Source organism: Pelodiscus sinensis, chromosome 6 (assembly GCF_049634645.1).
Source record: "Pelodiscus sinensis isolate JC-2024 chromosome 6, ASM4963464v1, whole genome shotgun sequence".
NCBI classification, from domain to species: domain Eukaryota; kingdom Metazoa; phylum Chordata; order Testudines; family Trionychidae; genus Pelodiscus; species Pelodiscus sinensis.
In genome coordinates this window covers 97,414,284-97,424,508 of record NC_134716.1, presented here as the reverse complement: position 1 = coordinate 97,424,508, position 10,225 = coordinate 97,414,284, and the positions used below count along the sequence as shown (strand labels likewise).

At 38.8% G+C, this 10,225-nt stretch overlaps 1 protein-coding gene across 1 annotated transcript; it reads right to left on the bottom strand.

Moving 5' to 3' along the window:
- Positions 1–232: 232 nt before the first annotated feature.
- ESM1 (endothelial cell specific molecule 1) lies at positions 233–8,838 on the bottom strand. Its single transcript, XM_006139542.4, has 3 exons — positions 8,211–8,838; positions 5,122–5,277; positions 233–2,967 (listed from the first exon to the last, which is right to left on the bottom strand). Exons 1-3 carry the CDS (start codon positions 8,509–8,511, stop codon positions 2,867–2,869), a joined length of 558 nt encoding a protein of 185 aa, XP_006139604.1. The 5' UTR covers positions 8,512–8,838; the 3' UTR covers positions 233–2,866.
- Between the last annotated feature and the right edge of the window lie 1,387 nt (positions 8,839–10,225).

The window sequence follows — 10,225 nt, the reverse complement described above, 5'->3', positions numbered from 1 at the left end:
GCAAGCAATTTCATATATTTGACAAAAAAATGAGAGAGAAACCTTTATATTTACAAACTCCTCTCTCTGCCTATTTTCTAACCAGACTTAGACCCTCTCAGAGTTGAGATAACCTGTGTAGATCAGGGAGCAGAATTTTGGACCTAATATGCAGTGTGTATTTGCTGCACCTGTACTAGCTGTGATCTCACTATTGTCAATTTTACAAACTGACTCATGGACAGAGAGAAAAGATGGTTTTCTAGAGGATTTATTGAACAATAATAAACATATACTTTTTTTAAAAAAAAACAGCTTCTTAGATTTACATTCAAGAACCCATAATGTCATTCCTGACACTGTAGGAAATAACAAAAAAAAGTATGTAAATATTTAAGACATTTAAATAACGTTCTCTGGACCAATAAAAAATATGGGTCTCTGGCCCTGTTCCCATTGAAGTCAATTGTCACTGACATCAGTAGCTGCAGGATCAACCCTTGTGCTTGTAAATGTTTCACACCAATAGAGCATTTTACAGAGGTGCTGTCTGTGCCACTGTCATCATGACAGTGACAGCACTTGTTAAAATCCCTACTTCAATCATAACAGCCTGTTGCATGCTAGCCGTGGTTTGTCGTTTCTTCTGATTGTTGTAACTGCAGAGTTAAATTAACCATTTTAAATTTGTAGACATTCCCTGTTGTGACATAATTTTTGTTCTTTTAGGTCCTAATCCAAAATCCATTGTAGTCAATGGAAAGATTTGGATAAACTTTAATTGATCAGTCTCTAATAACACTGAAATTATTTTGGTTTTCTTTTGTTGGGTTCTTTTACATTTGTTTTTAGACCCCGCACCAAATTGTTACCACTAAGGTCTGCATCCTCTCCTACTGAAGTTAATAACAAAACTACTAATGATTTCAATGGAAACCATATTGGGTTTCCAATGAGACCAATTTATTTTATGAGCCAGATCCTCATATATGTAAGTCAAGGTAGCTCCTTTAACTTAAATGGAACTACATTAGTTTACTCTATCTAAGGATCTGGCCTGAGCCCAAGTCCCAATGCCTCCCACTGGGGTGGAGCTCAGGGTTAGACTTCACCCTCAGGTCCCAGAAAATCTAATGCTGATCCTTGCAACCTAATACAATGGGGATACAATCCACTTCAAGGTCCTAATGCCAAATTTGAGAACTTCTGGCTTAAACTAATTAGTTTATTCTAACTAACAATCTGGCTTAGTTTTTTAATTAAAACTGCAAAGCAATTGATTTTTATAAATGGGCTTCTGCACATGAGCAGTATTAGCTATTATATAAGTAGGTTTTAATGTGTGCCTATGTAAACATTATGATGTTTTATGCCATATCAATACATAGCCAAATAAGGACCGAGTGAAGAATTAGCAACTCCTACCACTCCCTAAGGCAGTGGTGGACAACCTCAAGGACCATGTGTGGCCCATCAGGGTCATCTAAGTGCAGGCACAAGACATTTTGCTGATGTCAACCAGCAGGCACCGTCCCCTCCCAGCTCACAGTGGATGCAGTTTGCTGTTCCAGGCTAATGAGAACCATGGGGGAAGCACCTGCAGGCTAAGGGGCTGCAGGAATGTTCTGGCTGCTGTTTCCTGCTGCTTCCATTGGCCAGGAACAGTGAATCATGGCCACTGGGAAGTGCAGGGGGCAGTGCCAGTGGATGGTCAATGTCAGCCAAATGTTTTGAGGCCCACAATCAGATTACCTTGATTGTCAACATGCAGTCCCCCGGCCAAAGCAGCTTCCCACCACTGCTTTATAGAGATGAAGGAGATGAAGAATTGGGCACTGAGGTATCCTAGTGTGTCTACATTCTCTGATTCATTCCAGTTCATTGGGCAGAAACATGTGTTATCTATAATGCATATTTATGCTGATTCTGCAGTACTCCTTCAGGGCCTCTACAGGCTACTGAACACAAAAGCCACCTTTTGGAATATACTTTAACTCCATATGTGTTTTTACATAGTATCAGGTAAGTAATTCACATTGTATACGTTTAAGTGTTGAATTTAAAGCAGTGGCGTTCATATTTCATTGCACCATGACCCCACTTCTGACAACAAAATTACTGCATGACCTAGGAGGAGGCACCCGAACCCCACCTCCCTGTGTAGGAGGGGAGGGATCCAAGTCCAAGCCCCAATGCCCCAGACAGGGGTGGAGCTCAGGTTTAGACTAATGCTGGTCCTTACAACCTATTCAAATGAGGGTGCAATCCACTTTGATGTCCCAACCCCTAGTTTGAGAATCTTTGGCTTAAACTAATGTTTACATCTCGTTAGTTGTCACGAAACTAACAAAAGCCAGAATATTCAAAGTTAAGGTTGAGTTAGTGAATTTGCACCATGATGCCATTTACATTAGTATTATTCTTGTTGGTGTGAGTCAAGGACATCAGTTTGTAGCTTTGCATTTCCAAGCTTTTGTCAATATGTGTCACCCTGACACTGGCTTTGTATTAGCAGCTTTTACTTACAAAAAACATCCACTGAATTCAATGGGAGTTTCCTTGCATGGGGACTGCAGGAATGGGCCCTTAAACATTGTTCAAATGCTGGCAGGTGGGTAGGCACTGGTTTTCAATATTACTGTACATTCAGCAATCCACAATACATTTTAGTGTTCAAATATTTATCAAAACAAATATCAAAAATCATGTAAACTGTACAGTCTATTTTGTAAGTAAACATGTTTTCTGATGATGCACAGAATCACAATTGGTCTTTAGAGGTTACATTTTCATATGCTATAGTTATATTTCATTTTTAAAGTGTGTTGTTGCATATTCAATAATATGTGAGACATGTGGGCATTTGAAAGTCCTGCAAATGTAAGTATCAGCGAGGATTTAACCATTTCATTACTGGAGAGCTTTTTACTTTCTCTTTGACAAATTCTTCCTTTACAGAATTACCATCCCCAGATGCCATGTCAGTCTCTGAAAGTTAAAAAAAAAGTGAATCTCACATAAGTTGGATGAAATACAATGTTCTTACACATCTACATCTTTAGGCTGGAAAATATTTTTTTTAAATCTCTGACTGATAATCCATGTTATCAGTCTGTCTCTTTGCTGCCAGAGTCATCTAGTTACATCATTTCCCCAGAACTATAGCCTGTAAGTCACGGCTACTCAACACGTGACCCATGGGCCACATACAGCCCGTGGCCTGTTTGTTTGCAGACTGTGGTGAGGTTTGCATTTAAACAGGGCTCAACACCTGGCCCAGGGGTGGGATCCTTTGAACCTGGCCTCCACTGGGAACACATTCCACAACAGTGAGGCCTCTCCCAGATGGGGTGAGCATTGAAAGACGCAAGCGGACGGGCTGGCTAGAACAGACTGGTACAGGGTGTTGGTGTTTCTAGCCCCCAGGAAGGAGGTGCTGGGAGAGCCGGGGTATTGTGGGAAGTGCTGGCTGCTTAGCTTTGTGGGTAGAGCCTAAGAGGTGCTGACTGGCTCATGTTGGCCACGTTTGAGTCCAGCACCACAGCTTAAGACTTAATCTTTGTATTCATGCCCATCAGTGTGAAAGAAGCTATTTGCACATATTTGCATATATATTTGGATGTATATGCAACCACACTTAAGTTGCAGTCCTCTGCCTATGCTGTGAATATCATTGTGCCCCCTGGGGCTTCCAAAGTTGAGTAGCCCTGCTGTAAGTAGTGTGGTCTAAGAGTGTAAACTTAGGACAAAGAACTAGGGGTATGTCTACACTACAAGACAAATTAAAATACTCAACTTCAGCTACGTTCATTGCATAGCTGAAGTCAAAGTAGCTTAACTCGACTTTTGGTGATGTCTACACTGCAGAAAGTCAATGGGAGATCACTCTTCCTTCGACTTCCCTTACTCTTCATGAAAGCAGGGTTACTGGCATTGATAGGCATGCTCCTCTCACTTTGGATCAGCTGTCTTACCTAGATCACTAATTTGAACCCTGGACGATCGACAGTGGCAGCTTCAATCTTCCTCTGTAGTGTAAACATACCCTAGGAGAACTAGGTTCAATTCTCATCTCTGTCCTAGACTTCCTGTGTAAGCATGGGCAAGTTGCTTAATCACTCTGCACCTTGATAATAACAACTTGGACTAGATAATCAGCTGATGAAAATATGTGAATTTATACTGGTCACATTAGCTGGGGATTTGGCCCACAGTGAGTGTCTACCTGGATTGTGAAGACTCAAATTAATATTAAGCAAAGTTCTTTGACATCCTCATATGAACTACTATGAAATAGGTTACTGTCATTAATTGATCTGTCTCAAGTGATGAGTAAATCTAGAGTTTTGGAAATCTGGTTGAAAACCTGGACTCATTAAAGCCAATGATAAAACTCCCATTTACTTCAGACTTTGGATCTGTAAAATATTTTGATCAAAGATTGGTGGGAAACAGACCTGGAAAGTTCATGAGAACGGGATATCTGAAAGATACGACTCTCCTTCCTCCCTTAACTACACTCATATATATGCCTACTAAATCTTTAAAACTTTGGAAATATCTGATGTAAGTAGGTTTAATTAAATATATAATTTTTAAACATAGGTAGAATAAATGTCTATTACTATTTAAAAAGTCATTTTCAATTTTCAATCTTAGTTACTGTATTACGTCAAAGTACTGTGATCTGTAGTGATGAGCAACTAAGTTAATTTGATTCAAAAAAGCAATTTGCTGTAGAATTAAAGACCCTGAAGTTTACTAAAGCCTGGTCTTCACTGGAGAAAAAGGTGATTGTATTACCATGTGTTACCTACTGTAGTTTTCACATGTTAGCTGATGAGGTAAACCAGGTCTATACCTACCATCAGTAATTTTCCTTAAATTGATCATAGATGCTAAAACTAAAAGATGCCTTTTCCAAATTAGGATTTTAATACATTTTATCATATGTTATACCCTTTTACCTAATATGGATGCACCTATAGGTTATTCTTTATCTATAACAAGTTGAGAAAAACATTACTGTGAGCTCTCCACGGGGAAATTGTATTATTAGTTATTTGCACAGCAGCATCACTGTACACATACACAGTATAAAATGGTAGAACAATTAAACTGAAGTGCCCCATCAAGTGTTACCTGTGTGTAAAATTAATTTTCTTCTGTTTGGTGGCTTTGCAGCAGAAAGTTGGAAAAATGGGAACTTCAAACACTTTCCAGTTACTCTGTCACATATGCCAGACTGGCAATTGCAAGTTTTTCTGCATTCCATTCCATAGGTACCATAAGAACACTCTGAAAGAAGACAAATTCAAAAGTCTTATGTACCAAAGTAATTCCAAAAGGTGCAGTTCCTATTCTATACTGGTTCCTTCATTGCGCTCCTCACTGTAGTATTTGAACATCTTCTAGTAGTGGTCTGCTATTAGTTTTCTTAATATCTTGTCTGCATATGTTCTTAAAAGTAATTTCAGCATTTTGAAATGCCAACTTTTGTTTCAGACCATCTCCACTTATTATTGATTATGATTATTCTTTATTTTCTATTATACATCTTTCATCTTCAATAGAATGTGCAATAAATACAATTTTATCCTGATTAACTTTTCCCTGTAGCATGTGTAGCATTATATTGCAAATTAAAGGCAATGTAAATGTTGAGCATAAATATGCAATTAAACTAGATGTAGAGTTAAACATATATGCAGTATCTTATGTTTTCCTTATTCCAATTCATACAATTTCCATTATCAGTGGGAATGCTTCAGAATTTCTTAAACTTATAGTCCAGGCTCAATATTAATTTACATACATTCATAATTAATTTCCAGTCTCTGATGAGTCTGTATTCAGGACAACAGAACCTTCTTATCAGCCTCCACTGAAGCTGCCATATCCTGCCCTAAGGAGCTATCCAGCATGGTAAATGTATTCATCAATCTTGAGTGCCTATAACCCACAGGAAAACCCAGCATCAAGTGCAGTGAAGAATGTGAACATCCTATTTTGTTGAAAAGCTCACACTCAGGGTATGTCTACACTAGCTCGTTAGTTTGAGCTAGGTAGAGTAATGAGGGCAAGCGGAGTTGCAAATGAAGCCTGGGATTTAAATATCCTAGGCTTCATTTGCATGTTCCCAGGCACTGCCATTTTTAAATCCCCCTTATTCCAAACTCCATACCCGCGGCTACACGCGGCACGGAGTAGGTAGTTCGAATTAAAGATCCTAATGAGGATCCATGAGGAGTAACGGTAGTTCGAATTAGGATCTTTAATTCAAACTACCTACTCTGTGCCGCGTGTAGCCACGGGCACGGAGTTCGGACTAAAGGGGATTTTAAAATGGCGGTGCCCGGGAACATGCAAATGAAGCCCAGGATATTTAAATCCCGGGCTTCATTTGCAACTCCACTTGCCCTCATTACCCTACCTAGCTCGAACTAACGAGCTAGTGTAGACGTACCCTCATTTGGGAAGGCTTCTTTAACAGCATGTATCTGCTTCCCTTGTGCCAGCCAACAAAGAGCCACTTGCCTGAGAGCAGAACATTCACGTCTGAAGAAGTACTGGACATTTTAAAGGAATCTCAACCCAAAACTTTGAATCTGACTTGAGCCCTTCCTGCCTTGAGAAAAATAGCCATGAGTAACTGGTGCATTCAGACACAGAATCTTCCTTTTCTCTTTCAAACAGGCAGTAGTCTGAAATTCATCCTGAGTCCTCTCTTTGAGCTACTTTCATTAGTACGGTATTTGTCCCCAAGAAATATCAAAGTGAGTATTCATTGAGGGGAAAAGATGAGATTACTCAATCTAGACAGCTGCTCTAGGGTTCTGATTTGAAATTATACAAGAAATAAGTAGCAATGTAAAGATCCCAAATTATGAATATTTAAAGTCAAACATTTTATTGTGAAATTGAGAGATAGGCTAACTCTGTCTAGACCTTTAACTACATTTGAAGAATTCACCCAGGAACAAGCTGGAACAAAAGGCTTAACTTGTAAGATATATAAAATTTTTGTTGGAAAAGTTGTTAAGAAAATAATCCAGGTGAAAAGATAGGTGAGGGATTTGGACAAAGAAATTGATTTGGATGAGTGGGTCTTTATGTGGGACAAGGGATGTGTGTCTTCATTAGGAGTAGCTCAGAATTTTTTTATAAATTACCACATCAATGACATTTTACTACAATTAATATCCATCATATTTTTGCTACAACAGAGATGCTCTGTTTGATGGAAAAAAGGGTAAAGTGCATCTGGTGGTTACTGAACAGGAACACAGGTGTCTTGACCTGTGACACACATGTAGCAGTTAAAACAATTAAAACAACAATAAAACACCACCAAAAATGAACATTTCACAGCACACAATTCTCATCTACGGGAGAGGATGAAGGAAAGAATAAACACATGTGACAGATGTTAGGCATATTGCTTAATGCACTCCTAGAAGGTGCTGAGATACTGCAGTGATGGGGGAGGTATAGAAGTTTATATAGACTAGAAATAGAATATAATAATAAATGCACACAAATCCATATAGGAATACTGTATGACTTCATTGTTTTTTAAAGGACTGAGAAATGGGAGTAATTTCTTCTGTTAACAGTTAAAATTTTATGCATAATAAAAGCCTAATCCTGCTGCCCTATGTCAAACATCATAAAAATATTTAAAGGACAGTTTATAGCAATAGTGCAAAGCCTTAATCCTCTGGACTGCTTATTCTAATTTGGTATTAAATTAGTAAGTGTAACAGTAGCATATATTGATATAACATTTTTCACCTAAGGATCTAAGAACTTTACAAAACTTGATTAATACTTTGAAATCTCAGACTAGTGATTTAACCTCAGATTACCAGTTTGTAAAAAAGTGAGTAAATGATGCAGTTTAGGACTGAACCCAGGAATCCTGAATCCTGTGTTATATTATAAGCATAAAAAGTCTATCTGCTAGCAGTACTCATGTCAGCCAAGTTTCAATCCACCAAAATATTTCTTCACAATCCAATCTACAGAGATTGAATTTCACTTTTAATACTCTTAAACAGCGGAAATAAAAGCTCTTTTAATTTGAGAGGATATTTTTTCACTCTCCTCTTTCCAAAGGATAATATTATTGTTTGAAATGAAAAATCCCACTTTTAAATTGTAACTTTCTACAAGCAGGAGGCCAGCAGTAAATTTAGGCAGTAGACAAATGTAAGTGAATATTGTTTTACCTTTGCAGATACCAAATTCATCACCAAAGTCATCCTCTTCTGTGTAAAACTGGCACTTCAGCCCAGGCCCACATTTGACACCATCCATCCCTGAGACAGTGCGGTAGCAGGTCTCCCCCAGGGCTGCTGCACAGACTCTGCAACACCCACAGTCATCAAGCACGGTTCGCTTACAACGCAACGTACTTTTACACACATTACTGTCACAAGGTTCAGGGCAATCTACTGCATATTTTGCACTCCAAGCAGTTCCGATGTGCACCGGTACCAGGAGGATGGTGAAAAACAGGAAGCTCTTCATGTCTTACAGTGATAAACGCTCAGTTCCAAAGAGCAGGTTTAGTGTGCAGCCTGGTGGTTTTGTGCAGAGGAAAGCAGCAATACGGAATCCAAAGTAGTAGCTGCACATCAGCCTATACGTGTATGAGCTTTATACAGTGTGTTGCCCACATGCTTTGCCGTCGTCAATTTCCTCAGTCCGATAGTGCTGTCCTCCTGCCAGCCTCCCTTGTTTTAGTTTATAAAATCCAGGATGAAGGTTGGATTAGCACTCTGCTGCCATCCAGGAATTGAAAAGCCTGAGCTGATGTAATCTGTTATGTTTAGTTGGTTGTTTTGCATGAGGACTAAAAACGCTCTCACATCCGTCTCAAGTGCTCAAGGACGTCTGCCAAAAACAAAAACAAACAAAAAAATGAAGTAGGTTACATACCTTCTTTAGGACAGGAATTGTTCTGATGCTGGCCATATCACTTACAGAACAGCTTTGTCCTACAAATAGAGTTCATGAGGCCAGGTGAAAAATCATGTCCAACTGTATCAGTGCTAAAGGAAGCTTATTTTTAAAAGTAAGTCCTTGCTTTCTCCTCAGTGAGTTATTGGCTACTTCAAAGTAGACAATGTGATTACACCATGTAGCTAACATAAGAACAAAAATATGTGAGTTATTCTTTTGTTGTTTTGCACAGAACAGATACTCATAAAAACAAAAGATGAGTTTCATCAATATTTAGTTACATAGATTCATTCATTAAAAAACTAATGCTAAAACTACTAAATGAGGTAGACGGAAATCAGTAGGTCTCTCCCTAGAAACGTCAGAAAATCATAAATTTAATTTCCACTAACCAAAATGTCACACAGGAAAGCCAGTTCTTCACCATCATTGTGTACACAGGCTCAAATTGATTCTTTTCTCACATACTCTAATTTCACATTGATCTCATTTCATCGTCTTAAGCAGTGTTAATCCTTAGTTCCACCACGATAACTGATAGAAGAAGGCCCAAAGACCTTACGCCTCCCTCAGTTTCAGGTTCATTCCAACTGCCAAAGCCATGACAAGAAATGGCAAACAGGCCAGTGACTCAGTAAAACAGACGAGTCAGAAGAGGAAAACTTTCTGATGCAAAGGAAAAGGAAAAACCACCAAAAGAGTTAAAAATCGACATCATCACTAAACTAATCTCTAAGGCCCAAATCCTGCTGCCATCAAAGTTAATGGGAACAGGATCACAAACCTCAAATCTGTATGTGGTGATCTATCCTTCTAAGTCATTAATCTTGCCTTCTCTAAAATAAACATAGAGCAACATGTGGATATGGGTATATAACAAAGATTCCCAAACCAAGACACTCCACTACGAATACTTCTCCTCCCTGGAGAGATGTGAGAGAACAAACCCATGACAGCTGTTAGTCATATTGTAAAAGGTTCACAGATACTGCAGTGATGTGTACTATATGGAATAGAATAGAAAGCTTCAATGCCCACATTTCTGGATATTTTGTAACTTTGTGGTGGTTAAGAAAAAAACTTCAAATGGGGAATGCTTCAACTTATTAAGCAGAGGAGACTTAGGGTACGTCTAGACTACAGGGTTTTGTCGACAGATACTGTCAACAAAGCTTCTGTCGACAAAGAGCGTCTAGACTACATTCAGTTCTGTCAACAAAGCAAGCTGCTTTGTCGACAAAACCCCATAGTCTAGACACAACCCTACATGCAATAACAC